At 44.9% G+C, this 18,116-nt stretch overlaps 1 protein-coding gene across 2 annotated transcripts in view; it reads right to left on the bottom strand.

Annotated features, from left to right (window-relative positions):
* Window positions 1-4,359: 4,359 nt before the first annotated feature.
* Window positions 4,360-18,116, bottom strand: part of Map3k20 (mitogen-activated protein kinase kinase kinase 20) — a 155,095-nt gene continuing 141,338 nt past the window's right edge. The window contains exons 17-20 of one of the 2 annotated variants that reach the window (XM_075984891.1): window positions 14,120-14,236; window positions 11,684-11,758; window positions 10,457-10,607; window positions 4,360-5,743 (exon numbers count right to left, since the gene is read on the bottom strand). In XM_075984891.1, the coding sequence (XP_075841006.1) occupies window positions 5,043-5,743; window positions 10,457-10,607; window positions 11,684-11,758; window positions 14,120-14,236 (1,044 nt within the window). In that variant the 3' untranslated portion in view covers window positions 4,360-5,042. The remainder of the gene's footprint in view (window positions 5,744-10,456; window positions 10,608-11,683; window positions 11,759-14,119; window positions 14,237-18,116) is intronic. The other variant, XM_075984890.1, reaches the window with a different exon arrangement.

Genomic DNA, 18,116 nt, shown 5'->3' on the forward strand with positions numbered 1-18,116 from the left:
AGTTCTGGGTACCATACACACAGTATCTTTGTTCTTTGTCCCTCCTGTGACAGCAGTAACTGAAAGCCGGCACTCAGAGTGCTATGCTGAGTGTACGACTTCCAAACAAACATGAACCCAGTTTCCTCCAAGGCAAGGAGAAGCATTTTGGGAAAACCAGGCTGTTCTTTCCTGTGAAGGCCTCAGGACACCCAGAAGTGACTCCTAGTAAATATTGCCCAGAACATAACCGATGTCTCGTCTTGGGGTTGTGTTCAGGGGCAGACTCGTGTGCAAGTTCTCATGAGATGGATGTAGATGATATTAGAAAGGCAGCTGCTTTAACACTAGATCTACTTTTTGGTTTGGAGGCTCTATTAATGACACTCGATGAGTATGTAATCAGAACAAGAATTTAGAGGATTTGAAGGTCTGGTAGCCACGTTAGTTACCATTCCACACACTGAATAGATTGAGTATTGTTTAAAAGCTCTGTTAGTGACCAAGATACAATAATTAATATAGTATAATATGTAACAATATACAATATATGATATGACCATGCATCTCACAGCCTAGCCGTGCAAGCAAATGCAGACAGACCTGGGGAAAATTCCAATAGAGAGATTGATATATGTGACTGTGTTGCCAAGCAGGGCAGGATAGGGCGGCGGCTGGAGATCATGGAACACTTCCGACAGAGAGCAACCTTTCTGCTGCAGGCTCAGGCTGCCTGTGGAAGTGGGTTGGTGTACAAAGTTTCAAAGTTAACAGACAAAAGGGCTGCTAATTTGCGTGGCTGAATGGGATGCCCGAGTGAGTCCCTGAGGGCCCGAGGAAGTGCAATACAGAAGAGGGGCAAGAGCTTGGTCACATGATCACCACCACCACAGCTGTGTACTTTGCAGACCTGATGGATCCCTATGTCCCTTTGGGTGGGCCTTGCTGGTGATTACTGTTCTGCTTATGTGAGCTTTGACAGAGGATGGCAGTGTGAAGGTTTTGCTCAAATCTTTTCTCTCAGCCGGACTCCGAGGGTAGAGAAACACAGCTGTTGGTAGGAAAGGGACTCCTCCGGTAGACTGAGTTATCAGGGCTGAACTTTAGCTGTGAACAGAGGTTGGAGAAGCCTCCAGTTTTGAACTGTGGTGGCTTGGCCAGGCATGACCACTGGTTAGGTAAGAGGGTGAGAAAGAAGCCACTGGCATGAGTAACTGGAAACTCTCTGCCGTGGGTTTGGCTCTTTGCCACACCAGTCACCTCATAAGGCAGTCGCAGAACTGGCAGGTGGACCAGAGGAGTTAGGCCTAGGCCTGAGCTCTCATCTCCTCGGGGCAGCCGGGACTTAAGGTAGTTCTTAAATTAAGGTTGTTCTTAAATTCAACAATAGCAAGACATTGTTTAAGGCTCCTAAAGTGCAGTCTCTGTAATTTCAGAATTAATTGATGCTCCATTCCGGACAAGTTCACACAACCAAGCCCTGGCAGCTCATGACATCAGTTTCTGGAGCCAGAGTTCCGGAGCATACCACATCTGTACCAACCTGTTGAGGTGGAAGACTCTGTGGAAGATGGCTCCTAGGAAGTTTATAAATTATTTTGGGACCTCTGCCTTGGAAGAGGCACAGTGGAATCAGAGTACTTTGAAGACGTTTCAGCCTTGCCATGTTGAACTCCTGGATATTCTGACCACTCTGTTCTGACCCCAGGATACTTTGATGCTGTTTTTATAGATAATTAGATCAGTTAGATAAATATTGAGCAATGGTTTTGTTAATACAAATACAGAGTAAATATTTTTATCTATTTAATTTCCTTTGTGGTATAACATATTGATCATTTCTCTCTGTGTGTGTGTGTTATGTATGTTGTGTGTGAATGAGTGAGGGCATGTATCTGACAAGGCATGAGCGTGGTGGTCAGAGGATAACATTCAACAGTCGGTCCTCACCTTCCACTTCATGTCAAGAAGTCTCTCATTTCTTTGCCTCCCCTTGTTCTCTAGGCTGGCCAGCCCTCGGGCTCCTGGGCCATTCGCTCATCGTGTGCACACCAAGTTTGCAGTGCTGTCTCACTGTCAGGCTTGAGCAGCAAGTGAGCCCTTTCCTTGGCTCTTTGATATTATCGTTTTCCCTCAGAATGGGTTTTTCCCATGGGCTTAATATATAATTTAAAGTTTACAAGGAACATATTTTATGTATTTGAAACTTTTGCTTCTACTTTGCCCAACTCCAACCAGGAGCTGGCTTTTGCGGGAAGTTCCTTAACCCAATTTCCTGCAGAAGCATTCCACCTCTGTACCAACTTGCTCAGGTAATATATATTGCAGAGAAGGGTATTAGGGAGCCAATAAACTGCTTTGGTACCACTGCGCTGGGAAAGGTAGTGAAGGTAGAGTTCCCAGGTAGATTTTACTGACCTAAAGTTCACTCTCCATCATTGAAAGGACATTGTTGTTTAATTTTTCACATTCGCTGTTGAACCAGATGAAAACAATTATTGGTCTGCTCACTTGTGAATGCACGTGTCCTGCTACGTGCTATACCTGAAGTTCTAACCTAGAAATTTTCCCGTCTGCCCTAACCTCAGCCTCTTCCAGCTAACACATTTCCTGACTGTTGGAAAATGATTCACTTGGTTGCTTGTTTTGAGAACTGAACCCAAGGCCTTCCGGATGCTAAGTATGTAACTAAACCCTAGGCTGCTATTTTTTTACATTTCTGTTTTACCAGTTATTTTGATGACACATGTCCTGTTAATTCTGTTCTGCTTTTAACTTACATTCGTCTTCTAACCTGGCAAATTATGTTTGATGAGTAAGCATCAGAGAGAGAGAGAGAGAGAGAGAGAGAGAGAGAGAGAGAGAGAGAGAGAGAGAGAGAGCCAAGCCAGAAAAGCACATCCAACTCTTCTGTTTCTTTACAACCCAAAACCAGACTGCAGCTGTTCTTGTTTTGATTTTGACTGGAAGCATCAATGCTGACAAGTATTTTTCCATGAGACATTACAAAGTGGTCAGTTTGTTGGGCTGCTGCAGTAACTTTTTTTTTGTATGCTCAACCACTGTACAAAAGAAGGCTGAGAACATGCCGCCACTTTAATGCCAGTTTGGATTTTCTGACTCGGGATCCACAAAAGCAAGATGGTGGCGAGGAGCATGACACCAACGGGTCATTTGCACAACACCTTTTAAACGGGACGTGTCACCGCTTCCCCACACTGTGTATTTGCTGTACCGACTCACACCGCGCTTGCTGTTCCTTTCAGAGTGACTGATTCAAGACAGCATCCAGCTGTTTATCCAAAAATTCTCTAATAATGGACTGCCTATTTGGAAACAGCATATAAAGATAGCACTTTGCTCAAACACTTTTTGTTGCTGTTGTTCGAACATGAAGAAAGGCCAAAGGGAAAAAAGAACTGGAGACAGGCTTGGCTTGATATGAAGGCGGGGAGAAGAGGAAGAGTAGGGGCTTTACGAGTTGGTCCGCCATGATGACCATGAGTGCTGCATAACCACCAAAATGATCTTGATTTGCACACCCCTTGCTTTGCTTGTGAGTTAGTGCAGACGGTCAATAAAATTAAGTTGCCGAATCAATTTTGGGCCATGACGTTTCCCTTGTCAATGAAAGTTATTTCCTACCGTCTCGACTTTGATGCTACAAGATCCTTGATGATCCCAGCAGACCCCACGTACTGCACTGGAGTGTGTACATATACAGTGAATCAGCCTGCTCTCTCTAACATAAGAAGAGAATTCAACCCTATAGAACACCCATGACTCATCTGGAGCCTCACGGGGCATCCAGAATCCCGGAGAGACCAAAGGGCACCTAGTGTTTAGTGCCAATGAGTACTGAAAAGAATCTTAGCATACCGAGGGTAACATTTATCTATGTGACGCACAACAGGTTTGTTGCCAACCTGACTTTCTGATTTGCCAATCAGGAAGCATTTCACAGTGCTGTACATCCCATCCTCGTATCCTCGTGTGTCACAAGCTTCCGGCTCTAGACTACACGCAGCCTCCTCTTAACTCCCCGCTGCTCCATGCCGACTGGCTGCAAGGCTGGGATTTATTGTCTTGCTCTAACAAGGCTAATGGTAATTTCCCTGGATTTTAGCCTGAGATGGTATACCCTGCTCAATCTGTTTTTTGTTTTGTTTTTTTTTTTTAGGTTTTTAGAGTTCTGACATCCCAAGGATGCTGTTCGGACTGTTTCCCCCCTCCTTGCTCCTTCTTTGGTGAAGGTGGGAACTAACACCCAACCAGAGTCCCGGGAGCTCAGGAAAGGAAGCAGTCACAAATCTCCAGGCCATTCAGACCTTTTGTCTGATGAGCCTTAATAAATGAGACAAATACCATACAGTCAACATTAACTTTAACCATCTTTTTTATTATCTAAAAATGACAAGCCAAATCACTTCAGTTCTGACCATGACAGAAACACGAATATCTCACTAAAATAAATACTAACAGGGTTGAGATGAGTGACTCACTTGCCTTGGGCACAAAATTTAGGGAGGCATTTTAAAAAATATCCCTCAACAATAAAGATAAATGATATATTTTTTTTATCGCAGTAGTTAAATCAACGCAAAAAACTCACGATGAACAAAATATCCACATTTTAAATAAAGGATCAGCCACAGTGCCTTGCGGAGTATTCTTGGGACCTTAGATGAAAGGGAAAATAAGGCATGTCCTGTTTTCATCTAGAAATTTGATATTTTCGTGGCCCACACTAGCTAGCTTTATCCTAGTGAAGTTGGCTAGGGAGAACCTGTCCAGCATGGAATAAATGGCACAGCCCTTCCTGTTTCAATATTAATTCAGGGTACGAAACATAGACAGTTATGGTCAGGTCTAATCGCCACCACTAGAAAACCAACGGCCATAATTGTGGCCCTGCTTTGGTTGTCCTTTCAATTAAAAGGTGTTTCCTAGCCCCGAAACTAGTCTTTTTTTGGTTTCTGGAATCTGAAGATGTCTTGTTACCAAAAGTCTATTGCACAAACCACCGCAGAACCCGCTTGGAAAAGCCCATCTGATTCAAATCATCAAAAGTTCCTCCGCCCGCGGTAGTTGCCCCGGGTTCTCTCCTTGCCACTCTTGGCCGGAAGTTGCCTGTGTGTCTTCTTCCGGTTCTCCACTTTAGTCCATCCCCCTTCGCTCACCCTGCTCTCTTCTTCGCCTCCTCTGGAGGCAGCCTCGGGGTGCAGAGGCATCCCGGGGATGGTCCTGGGCTCACGACGGTCATTCGGGTTCCTCTTGAAGTCAGGGGACTGATGAGTGTTCAGTGCTGGCTGTGGCACCCTGTAGTACTTTCCAGAATACCTTTCTCGTGAAGGTGCGGAATGCTGACTTTTGTCCCCGTACCTTCCCCTGGGGGAAGAGTTGAGGGATGCACTCCCGCGGCCGTATTTGTTTCTGCTGCGGTCTGAGTAGCGGCCCCTCTCGGAGGAGCTGTCGGTGTTGAGGCTGGAGAAGCCGCTGTCCCTGGAGTTGAGGTGCAGGGAGGAGAAGTTTTTGGTGAGCCCGTACTGCGTCGGGGAGGAGCTCCTGGAAGGGTTGATGGGTGTGATCTGCTGGTACTTGACGGGCGTCTGGGTGCGCCTCACCGCGGCGGCATAGGAATCTTGGTTGGCAAAGTATGAGAAGAAAGGGGACCCCAGGATGGGGTTGCTCTGGGAACGCTGTAGAGAAGTGTGGGATGCAATCTGCCGCAAGCGCAGAGTGTCTAACCACTGGCAGTCCGCACCTGCAGGGGAAATGGAAATGAGCATCTTCCATGCCACAAAATTGAATGCCTAATTCATAAGCCTGGCTCAGGAAATCAATCTCCGGGCTGCTTGGGGGGCGTTTCAAGCATTGGCATGCATGGAAGTTTCAGGCTAGGTATATAGACCTTTCTCTTTACTGCCACGAACCCTTGGGCAGACCGGTAAATTGTCATTAAGAATACATAATGTGGTTTTCTATTTCTGCTGCCGTGGTTCTAACTGTATTAGGAACCTCATCTCCAAGGAATGATACAGTATCGCAGCACCATCTTCCTAAACTGCCACTTCTCTACGGGTTTAGCTTCCAAGAGGCCTGAGTTTGAGCTCCTGTCTGCAGCCATGTGTGCCAAGGGAAGCTAGGCCTCTTCTGCCCACGACAGACATACAGTTGGCAGAAAAGGACATATTGCCGTTCCGTGCAAAGCTGAATTGGTGTGGGGTAGTCGCCTGGATTCCAGGAAGGCATTTCTACTAAATAGGAGAGGAGGTCAGGACTGACACCTGGTGCCTTCAGGGCATCACTGTGTTTCCAGGGCAGCAGACTCAGCAGCGAGGCTGTGGGCAAAGCCAGTACAGGGAGGATGACGACAGGAAAGGAAGAGGCCATCCCTTAAGACTCCATAGTCAAACTTGCTTGTCGTGTTGCATTCAGAGCCTATCATCTTTGGACTTTTAGCAATGGAAGGCAATACATTTTATTCATTTAAATCAGTGTTTGAGGGACTTCAGAGGTTTCGTTCCTTAAAATGCAGACTGCTGGTTCTAGACCTAGAACATCTGCTTCGGTACATCTGGAGATGGGTGGGAGGGTGAGCATCTCTGACAGGTTCACAGAGGACATTGCAGGACCAAACTGTGAGACCCCCTGAGATAAGCCAGGTGAAGCTGGGTTTTCTGTTACTGGCAGGCAAAATAGGGTGTGACTGATCTAGCAGGAGATCTGGAGTCTTCCCATCCCATTGGAAAAGTGAGTCAAAGGAGTGTGGAGGGAGACAGAAAGGAGAGACACAGGCTGAAAATTGAAGGAAGCCAGATGCAGCTTTTCAGAGGGAATCAGTCTGGAGCAAGTTCAGCCGGAAGTAGAAGGTGCTGACTTTTCCAGTGTACACTCTTCCAGGAAGAATAATTTACTGTTTCTTAAAGATCCTGCTTAGAAGATACAAAGGACATCTATTTGGGGTCTGGGCAGAGTCCTGTTTGGGGAAAGGAATGCCATTGTCACAATGGGGATGTCCTCACAACCTACCCCCAACCCCAGCCTTGTGCCCTGCTATCTGCCACCATCACGTCCTGGTGGTACAGTTCATTGGCTATGGGCGCATGCATGGAGGAAGTACTTCCGTCAGTGTTACCACAGGGATCTGGAACTGAGAGTGATTAAAACAAATGGTTATTTGGTGACATGGTAGGATTTGAGTCATGTAAAACTTAGAAGTCATTGGGAGCCCTTTTGTGTAATACGAATTTGGAAATGGGAAGAAGAGCCTCACAGAAGAGGAAATACAGGAGAACAGGATTCATGGGGGCGGTTATTAGGATGAAACAGGATGGTAGTTATAAAACCCTATAGAAGTAAAACGTGCCTGACAAACATTAGTGTTAGAAGTCCTTTCCTCTTGGTCTCATCTGAGAACACACTCTGTAGCCTGTGATGACCTTGACGTTGCACTGGTCTGCCTGCTTTACTACAGGGGTAAGCTGCCACGCCAGCTAAATGAAGTACGGAAAGGATCATAGCAGACATACCAGGCAACATACACAGACTTAAACATAAAGGGGTTTAGAAGTAGTTGCACGAGAGGAGCATAGAGCCAGACCTACTATGTAGAATAATCTCAGCAAAATAACAAACCCTGAAAAGCCTGACTGTGTGCTGTGCTTGTAGCTAAAGAGTACTGACAGAATGCCAAACCTAACCTGGTGGTAAATGTTAGTATTCTGGCGCCCCTTGGAAACCTGGCAGTCATCCCTCTGCTTGGCAAGCAGTTCTGGCTGGACACAGGTGCAAGGGTCCCTTTAAGAGACAAACTCCACCCACTCTCCTCTTCCCAGGAGGCAAGCTAGTCTAGGTCTTTCTACTACTCTCTTCTCTCTTTCTTCCCTCTCTCCCCCCTCTCTGCCTCTCTGTCTCTCTCGGTCTCTGTGTTTCTTTCTCCCCTACCCTCCCAATACCCTCTTCTCAACAAACTCCACACTCAAGCTCTCTCTGCATGGACTATTCTGTCACCAGCTGCTGTCCCCACCTGCAGTGGGTCCTGCCAGGGTCCCACTTGTGCGCCCCTATCTTTTTTGGTGTTGTTTTTCCAAACAGGGTTTCTCTGTCGCTTTGTTGCCTGTCCTGGAACTAGCTCTTGTAGACCAGGCTGGTCTCGAACTCACAGAGATCCACCTGCCTCTGCCTTCTGAGTGCTGGGATTAAAGGCGTGCGCCACCACAGCCCAGCTTGCACCGTTATCTTAACAGTAACACTGTACCCTGATGGGTATTTGTAAAACAGTATAACCAAACCAACTCTGTTGACAAAGGTGGTCAGACCTGGCATGATGTCAAACAGTTTGCTGATGGCTTTTGAATGTTCTTCAGGATTCTGTCCACCCTGGCTGGTGGCTATTTAAGGATATTTGTCCTGTGTGGCAAGTCAGGCCTTACAGTGGTCAACATAAGGGCCAGGCTGTCAGAATTCAGTGACACTTGCCACTGGGGACAATAGGTTAGAGTCCTGTCTTTGTCTCTATGCCTGACAAAGAGCCCTCTGGTATGCTGTCGCAAAAGTACTCTTCTCTTGGAGAGGAACAAGTGCTGGCTAGTAAGGCTGCATCTCTGCTGTGCTCTGTGGGGCGTCTCATGGGTAAGAGGGAACTGCATACGACTTTGTATCCTAGCACCTTCAACATACTTGTGAGCTTGTCTTGGTCCTGCAGTTATTAGAGTTCCGAGCCTACGAGTAGGGGGTAAGAACCTTTGCTTGAGTTCACCAAATAATGACCAATTTCCTCACCAGTCAGCTGACCTTCAATACTTTTCTCAATTTTTAAAATTACTATCACCATTATTTATCATGTACATTAAATTTTTTCTCTTTACTTTAAATTTCTCAGCAAAGAGAAATTTTCTCTTAAATTTTAAAAGACACGTATTTATTGTGTATGTGTGTGTGTGGGGGGGGGGGACAGCACATGCCATGAAGTCTGTGTAGAGACTAGAGAACCACATATAAGAAAGAGTCATCCAGGCTTGTGGGCCTTTGTGTGCTGAGCTGTCTTTCTGAACCTGTCATCTCCGTTCCTACGTTACTCTTGTTTTGTTCATCCTTCTCTTCCCCTCCCCAGCTCCCTTCCTCCATCATTGCTGTGTTTTGTTACTGGTGTTGGAGACTCATGAAATACTCGTGGCTAGAGATGTATCTGGGTTGGTAGTGTGTTTGCCTAGCGTATGGAAAACCCTGACTCCATCCCTGGCACCCATCAAACTGCGTGTGGTGGCCCACGCCTGTAATTCAGAGCCTGGAGAATCAGAAGTTCAAGGTCATTCTCAGCTATATGAAAACCATTCCAGGCCAGCCAGGGGCACACAAGACTCTGCCAGAATGAAAAAGCAAAGACAAGAAATACTGGTCACAGCGGTGGCTTTGTAGGAATTTTAGCTAGAAGACTTTTAGGAACTAAACAAGCAGATGTTTTTGCCATTGCAATGTAGCGAAACTACTTTCCATCATTCGAGTTATCCAGATATTAAATCTGGGCAATGTGCTCACATTTACATTTATGTCTACAAATACGACTCTATAATCTATTTATAAAAACAATATTAATGGGTGAATATGATTAAAGTGCACTGTACATATGTATGACGTTCTCAAAACTTAAGACACACTTTGAAAAAGCAATATTAGAAAACTGAGAGGGAAGTACTGTTAGACAGCTGAGCCACATGCTGCCTGGCGCTCACCTCCGTGGTGGGCATGGCACAGCTAACCTTCTGGACTCAGGCACACGCTGCCTGGCGCTCACCTCTGGTGGGCATGGCACAGCTAACCTTCTGGACTCAGGCACACGCTGCCTGGCGCTCACCTCCGTGGTGGGCATGGCACAGCTAACCTTCTGGACTCAGGCACACGCTGCCTGGTGCTCACCTCTGGTGGGTATAGCACAGCTAACCTTCTGGACTCAGGCACACGCTGCCTGGCGCTCACCTCTGGTGGGCATGGCACAGCTAACCTTCTGGACTCAGGCACACGCTGCCTGGCGCTCACTTCTGGTGGGCATGGCATAGCTAACCTTCTGGACTCAGGCACACGCTGCCTGGCGCTCACCTCCGTGGTGGGCATGGCACAGCTAACCTTCTGGACTCAGGTGCACGCTGCCTGGCGCTCACCTCTGGTGGGCATGGCACAGCTAACCTTCTGGACTCAGGTGCACGCTGCCTGGCGCTCACCTCTGTGGTGGGTATAGCACAGCTAACCTTCTGGACTCAGGCACACGCTGCCTGGCGCTCACCTCCGTGGTGGGCATGGCATAGCTAACCTTCTGGACTCAGGTGCACGCTGCCTGGCGCTCACCTCCGTGGTGGGCATGGCACAGCTAACCTTCTGGACTCAGGTGCACGTGGCCTGGCGCTCACCTCCGTGGTGGGCATGGCACAGCTAACCTTCTGGACTCAGGTGCACGCGCTGTGCTCCGACACTAACTTACTTGAGTCAGATCTGCTGCCAGGGTTGCCGTCCGAGTTGGAGAATAACGTCTGGATGGCGAGCTGGACCGCTTTCACTTCATCCTGAGGCTTCGTTCTACTCCACTGAATGCAGTGGACATGCTTGGTGAGTTTCGGAGATCTGACGTCACTCTGTTAAATCAGAGTTGAAATATATTTTCAGAGAGATATTTTATAATGTTAAATATAATTTAACAAATATAATTTAATTTTATTATTAAATATAAAATAAATAAAATTTTAAATGGTAAAAGACATGAAACTTTAAATCTCTCTTAAACAAAAGTGTAAGGTATTGCTAACTGTTTTGTATTGTACAGAAGATCTTGATTTTTACAACACAATCAGGTTCCCTTTAAGGCTTAAAATGCCTCTACTGACTTCCTACCATGCTCATAGTGAGTTCTTACTGGGTGCCCAGATCTGACCTTGCCCACCCGTCTGGCTTCATCCTTGACTTGCACTTGGCGTCCGTGTGGCTCTTCTCTGACCACGCAATCAACCATTTTCACCTCTCACTCTCTGACAGGGTTTATTTGTGGCTGGGTTATTTTCTACCCCTGTCGACAGGTAGTGCCAAATGTGTACATTTTAATAGTATGGTTTTTTTTAAAGGTTTATTTATTTATGTATGAGTGCTCTATCTGCACGTACAACTTTATGCCAGAAGAGGGCATCAGATCCCACTACAGATGGCTGTGAGCCACCATGTGGGTGCTGGAAATTGAACACAGGACCTCTGGAAGAGCAGCTTTTAACCATCTCTTCAGCCCCCATGTTTTCTTTTCTTAATGTAACTTTTTCTTTCTTTTCATATAAAATTCATGGACTCCATTAATTTGGTGATAACAATAAACTCCCCAGAGTTGGGATGCGTGCTGGTCTTTTGAACAGTCACTGATCTTCTCTCCTGAACTCTTATTTCCAAGTGAGTTCTACTCACTTTTAACATTATTAGATGGGATATACAAAGTGTTCAATCGATATCTCATAAAAGTATAGGAAAGGCATTATCCCCAATTCTATTGTGTTATCTTTCCTTCCTAATACTTCATTAGAGAAATCTCATTCATCTTTGCATATGCATGCCGGTATGTAATTTGCCTCCCAGTAAACCCACATACTAACCTGTAAGCACCCTGAGAGACCAGACAGGTCCCGGCTCACTAACAGAGGGTGGAACTCCGCCTCTGTCGTCAGGAGCTTACCTCATAGGTGACCGTGCACTCCACAGTCTGGTCCTCCACTATCCCTAGAATCCACTTCTCCATTACAAACGGTGGCTGAAACACAGAAGTTAGGATAGCATAGTGTCAGAAGACAGCCCGTGCTGCAGAAGTTAGGATAGCATAGTATCAGAAGACAGCCCGTGCTGCCGTGTTTCATAGAGGTCAGCTGTGCCACACACAATTTTCAAGCAGGGACAGAATACTAGATTATCATAAAATCATGCTGGCTTACAACATTCTCGTATCTTGGGCTTTACTATTTTTATACATTTGCAACCAATATCTTTGAGTGACTGAATGAATTAGTGCTTGTCCTACTGATGGGTAGGTGGTAAGTCCTGATTTCCCAGTTTTCTGTGGTTTTTGGTTTTTTGTTTTTTTTTGGTGGGGGAGATAGGGTCTGGCTGTATAGTCTTGGCTCAGAGTTAGTTGATGATCCTCCTGCCTCAGCCTCCCAAGTATTGGGATCATAGTTGTACCACCATGTAGGTCCTCAATCCTCTCTGGGGTGATAAAACATGACTCCATCCTTTCAGTAGGTTATTAATTCATGCTGCTGTTTGAAACGGTAGCCTAAAGCTTTGTCAACAGTAAGATAAAGCCATGACAACATGAGAGGTCCCAGAAGTGTCTTCCAGAGGGTAGGCCGTAGCTTGCATAGTGTCTTTGACAATCAGTTTTCTATCTGCCAGGCTATTATGCCAGAGGCTTGTACCAATGAAGACAGCGTGGTGTTATTTTACCTTCAGATTAAGACAAAAGACTAATGAGGCCTATATTTTGGATCTTATGCTAATTCTGATGAAAATTATTTTTTTCTCTTTCTCTTATCCTTCCAGATTGGGGCTATAAAACAATGGCTGTATATAAGTTGGGTGTAGATTATAAAACAGATTTAACTGGGCTGGTTTTATATAAATTAAGACTGTTATTGCTTCTATTGTTTTTATAAGGTTCTGTAAATTTCGAATGACTTTTCCAGTTCTGTTTTTCCTGTAAGCCCCATTGATGTGTGTTGTTTTGTACTGGCAATAATGGCAGAAACAGCCAGTTCTACAATTGCAGTTTTTTATATTTATTTATTATGTATATAATATTCTGTCTGTGTGTATTCCTGCAGGCCAGAAGAGGGCACCAGACCTCATTTCAGATGGTTGTGAGCCACCATGTGGTTGCTGGGAATTGAACTTAGGACTTTTGGAAGAGCAGGCAATGCTCTTAACCACTGAGCCATCTCTCCAGCCCCAATTGCATTGTTTTTGCACTGAGAAACTTCTTTCTTATGGCTACATCTTCTTAAGGACATAGAAGCAAGGGGACAACAGTGGCAACTAGAGAGGACAGAACTGGGACCCAGGGGAGAGCATCTATCCTTTCTAGACATCAAAATACATTCTATCCCTACAACATAAGGAAACATTAAGCCAAATCAGCCTTATGTTAAGGTAAGCAATACTGTGGAAGTTATATAGAGGGATCCAACAATGAATTCCATACTAGCCTCCTATGAATCTACTCAAGTTACAAGGACTCGGTCATTTAACCATCTTAAGTCTGTGCAGAGAACACGCAAGTCAAATGCCATGGCTTTGTAGACTCATTTTGTTTCCTACTTATGTCTATACTCTGGTTCTTTGCAAAAAGCTTTATTTTTCCACTGACAGTTAGGTTAGTCATGGGCCAGCGCTGATGGTTACTTGAGGTCAGGATGACCGTCCTACTGACACTCTACCTACCACACAAATCTTATGCTTTTTGTCTTCTAGTGTGGCTGGGAAAAAAACTGAATTCTTTCCATTCTGAGGAGTAACTTAAGCATTTTCTACTGGATTTTCTTCGGGGTTCCAGTGACTCTGGACTAGTAACAAGCCCTCCAACCACTCTAGGAACTTCTGGTGTAAACTCGGAGAAGCTGAAAGGCAGCAACATGTGTCCCCCAAACAACCTTATCTCAGTCCTAGAAACCAAATAGAGCAGCCCGGGGATACGGCTCAGGGGTGGAGCCATTGTCCAGCCTGCCTATCACCAGCAACGAAGGGGAAACAAATGAGGTCTTCATCATCACAAGTTTTTTTTTTTTAAAGTTTAACTCAATCCAGTTTGAAGTAAATATTTTCATTGATAGCATTCTCTTTAATAAATGGTAAAGTATGAAGAAATGTAGGATTAAAAAAAAACTTAAATGATACTTTTTTTGTTTGCAGTGCTTTTCAGTTCACACAGCATAAGTGGAATTTTAACACAAAAAAATTATTCTCTCAATCTGCTAAATAAAATGTGTCTTTCAAGAGCCAGCCCGAAGCTGAGCTGATGTGAGCATCCAGGAACACAAAAGCCCACTGCTGGGGCATTTTAATGTCTTTGTTTGATATCTGCGAATTCAAAAAAGCTTTTAAGCTGTAAATAGAACCTTACCTTTGTCATCTTTAAAATCTCGGCATCAGGGAGGCTTGTGTTGAAAGTCACGTCTTTTATGTAAGTTATTGCGATTTCATCCCCATCCATCTCCATATACATTTTCCATTTACAGTCCTGGAATTAAGAGCAAAATTATAGAATCGAGAGAGTGAAACAATTTTATTTTCATTTTAGTGTTTTATAACACACAAAGTATTCTGAATGAAGTAGTGTGGGAGTGTTTCATTTTTCCTCTTTCAAAAGAAGACATGAAATTAGACCCTTTTGTACATCTAATAACCCCAGTTAGTGCAGCTTTGAGACGACATTTGTCAGTTGAGGGGTTTTGTTAGAGGAGTCACAAACCCAGAATTCCAAAGGGGCCAGGCAGAATACAAGTTTGAGTAAACCTGGGCAGTTAGGTTATGGAGCCTTAAGATGGAACCTCTCACAACAGATCTATATAGTGTACATATTAAATATCACAAGGATATTTTAATTTTATCATTCATATAAAAATCGTATTCCTCCTTTTCCTTTTTTTTTTTTTTTTTTTTTTTTTACTGTGTTGCCCTCTTGATCTGCCTTCTTCCATTTTCCAGAACTGATGATAATGGTGTGGGCTGAAGACACAGCTCACCGTCCTCTAGGTGAGGACAGGAACACTGCAGATGGGATGACTTATGGTAGCTGACAGCTGAGCAATTATGGGAGGCACAGGGATCCTGGAAGTCTGGGCAGTCGCCCTAAAGGCATAGTCACTGCCCAGCCTCTATGATTGTTCCCACGAAGGAATACGAGTCCAGTTTTGCTCAGGTCTTCAATGTTTCATGAAAGCTAGAAATTTGGATTCTTGTGTGCAGCTACTTCATTTTTAATGATGGTATATCAAAATTAGAACATTACTATGATATAGTTCTGTATATCATTGGTCAATTCAAACCACAGGGAGTTACTATCACACACCAGTGGAGCGCCTAAGGCTGATACCATCAAATGTTGGTTAGGGTTTGAAGCTACTGGAACTCCCATGCTCTGCTGCAAACATATAAACAGTATAATCACTTCAGAAAACCTTTTGGCAGTTTATTACAGAAGTAAACACACACACATGACTAAGAAATTTTACTTGTAAAGGTCTTTAACACATGGAAATGGAAAAGGGTTTGTCTGGGTACTTTCTTAGAAGCTTTATTTTAATAGCTGGTACAGTGATTATTGTTAATTAAAAAGGGAATAGAATTACTGCATATACCTCGAATGGACAATACGGAAATTGCTGGTACACTCAGGAACACACATGCATCTGAGAACACAGTGAGTGAAGGGAGAAAGAACCTGAGGGTGAGGGCACTTTGCCCTCAACAACGTTCCTCTGGGACGGTGAGTATGAGAGAACTTTCTGGAAGTGGTAGGGCTCTTTTGACAGAGCTTAGGGTAACATAAGGGTATGTGCACACTCGTCAAAACCAGTATACATAAGCTCTATATTTCTTATTGAATCCTAGTGAGTTCTTTTGGAATGTACTATGAAGTCAGTATTGCTCAGACAGCTGGAGAAGTAAGCAGAATAAAATGTTAATAGTTAGGTCAATACAAAAAAACACTAGCGTATAAAGAGTTTAGCAATAAAACATTACATGTGTATGTAATTCAGATTCTACCTCTGGACTATAAATTGACAATCTCTCTTGCATTTTTTTTCCCAAGTCAGGGTTTCTCTGTGGTTTTGGAGCCTGTTCTGGAACTAGCTCTTGTAGACCAGGCTGGCCTCGAATTCACAGAGACCCGCCTGCCTCTGCCTCCCGAGTGCTGGGATTAAAGGTGCCACCACCACTTTACAGTCTCTAGCATTTTTTGCGGAGCCAAGGGTTGCTGGCTGCTTAGACCATGTTATTTTATTTGGCATTCATAATAAGCCTTAATAAGAATCCATAATAACTCATAAATATCCAAGTCAGGTTTCTTTCCCCTTTTAAATCAGTGAGGAAAATGAGGCCCAGACAGATGAAGGAGTTTTCCTGATGGAAAACTTGACCAGTGGTGGTAGAGATGGATGGGACTCCATCTGGGAAAGGTGGCTTGAGGGGACACCAGTGGGGAAGGCAGTAGAGGGGGACCGAGCTCACTGCTGGTTCTGCTCAGGAAAAGGATTCATGTATCCCAGGCTGGCCTCAAACCTCGTGCTGGCAGCACCGCAAGGCCGGCTTAGTAAATAGAAGGACTATGTTATTAGCTTCTCCCATAAATGGAACATGTACAACTAATTTGGTCCTCCCCTGCGCCAACATGTCTCAATACAGCCTTGTTAATAAGACCCAGATGTCTGGAAGTACAGTGGCTATTAAATGTGATTGACAGCCAGAGAGTCTCATTTTTGGTCAAGGTAAGGCGCACAGAAAGACGAGCTAATTTGACTGCGATCACAGAGGTAGCTAATGGCGAGCTGAGTTTGGACTTGAATTAGCGTAGTCTCTTTTGGTGCTGTGAAGAGCAGGTCTCCTGTGTTCATTTTCCATCACTCTGATAAATATATGATATAATCAACTCATAAAAAGGTTTGTTTTGTCTCACAGAATTGGAGGGTTTTCATTCATAATCATTTGGCCATTGCCTTGGGGCCCATAGTAGGGGCGGTGCCTCATAGTGGGAGCTGTGTCCTGACCCGGAAGTACAAGAGAGGTTGAGAGTTCGCCCCCCGTGACTTAAGCCCCCACTAGGACAGCTCATTAAAGGTTCCACCACCTCCCAATAGCTCTAAGCCGAGGACCAATCCCTTCAGACATGGCTTCATTCCAGATTTAAGCCACAGCGTTTGCTCTCTGAGTCCTGAACTTTTCCCTGTTAACCAGTTAGTGCAGGGCAAACATCGGTATGAGGACGTTCCGTCCTACAAAGAGAGAGTTGGGGCAAAACTGCAGACAGCCCAGGTTCTCCTGGTTAATCCATCGTCAGGACCCTATCTCCACGAGGTTCAACATAGCCAGTTTCACGTCCATCACTGCAGCAGGTATTGTTGGAAGTGCATATAGTACTACTGGAACCACTGAGCTCCATGCCCAGCTGGCAGTGCACCATCCAAACCAGAAACAACCGGCTTGTCTTGTTGCAGATGCAAAGACAAGGCAGACCACGATTACCCTGGATCTTAATTTCTTTTTTTTAAGGGTTATAAATTTAAGCATTTTCATGTAGCATTTTAAATTGTTTTTATTGAGCTATATATTATTTCCACTCCCCTTCCTTCCTCTCCCCTCCTCTCCTACCGTCTCCCATGTTCCCTGTGCTCCCAGTTTACTCAGGAGATCTTGTCTTTTTCTACTTTGCATGTAGATTAGATCCATGTATGTATCTCCTAGGGTCCTCTTTGTTGTCTCTGGATTTTAACTTCAAACCTAGATTCCTACCCAGGATGACTGCACATGACAGGAAGGATCATCCTGGTGTGCCTTTCTAGAGAGAATCACCCTGGCCCACAGGGAGATAAGAGCCCAGCTTAGCAGAGGGGCTGAGCACAGGAACTGTTTATGCTGGAACTCTGGGACTTGGGGCAGCAAACATCGTCCTTGCAATTGTCCATCAACCAGCAGGTGCACTGCTCTGCTGGTCTGTAGGAGAAATGTGACATCTTGTTGGGGAGAGGGCAAGTTTTGCATTTGGAATGTGACAAATAGGAGAATTCTTCTAGCTGCTCAGGACACGGACACTTCTCTGATCATCTGTTGAGACACCTGGACAATTCTAGGAGCCCGTGTGTGCCTGATGGAGGATGAGAAAGCATCCCAACTAACTGCTTCAGGATCGCCAATTATGTGGAAGCATTTCATGAATTAAGATTCTAGGCCAATTAAAACGGGGATTCTTGCCCCGTGGAGATAAAATCCTAAACAACACGCAGCTGATGCTAACTGAAGTATCTCTTTGTGAGAGCTCACTGTTACCCACTTTGTGAGCTGCTTACAGGTCCTTGGAGTTCCAAACTAGCTGAAATGATCAAACACAGACAAAGAAGGAG

This window comes from Microtus pennsylvanicus, chromosome 9 (assembly GCF_037038515.1).
Source record: "Microtus pennsylvanicus isolate mMicPen1 chromosome 9, mMicPen1.hap1, whole genome shotgun sequence".
NCBI classification, from domain to species: Eukaryota; Metazoa; Chordata; class Mammalia; order Rodentia; family Cricetidae; genus Microtus; species Microtus pennsylvanicus.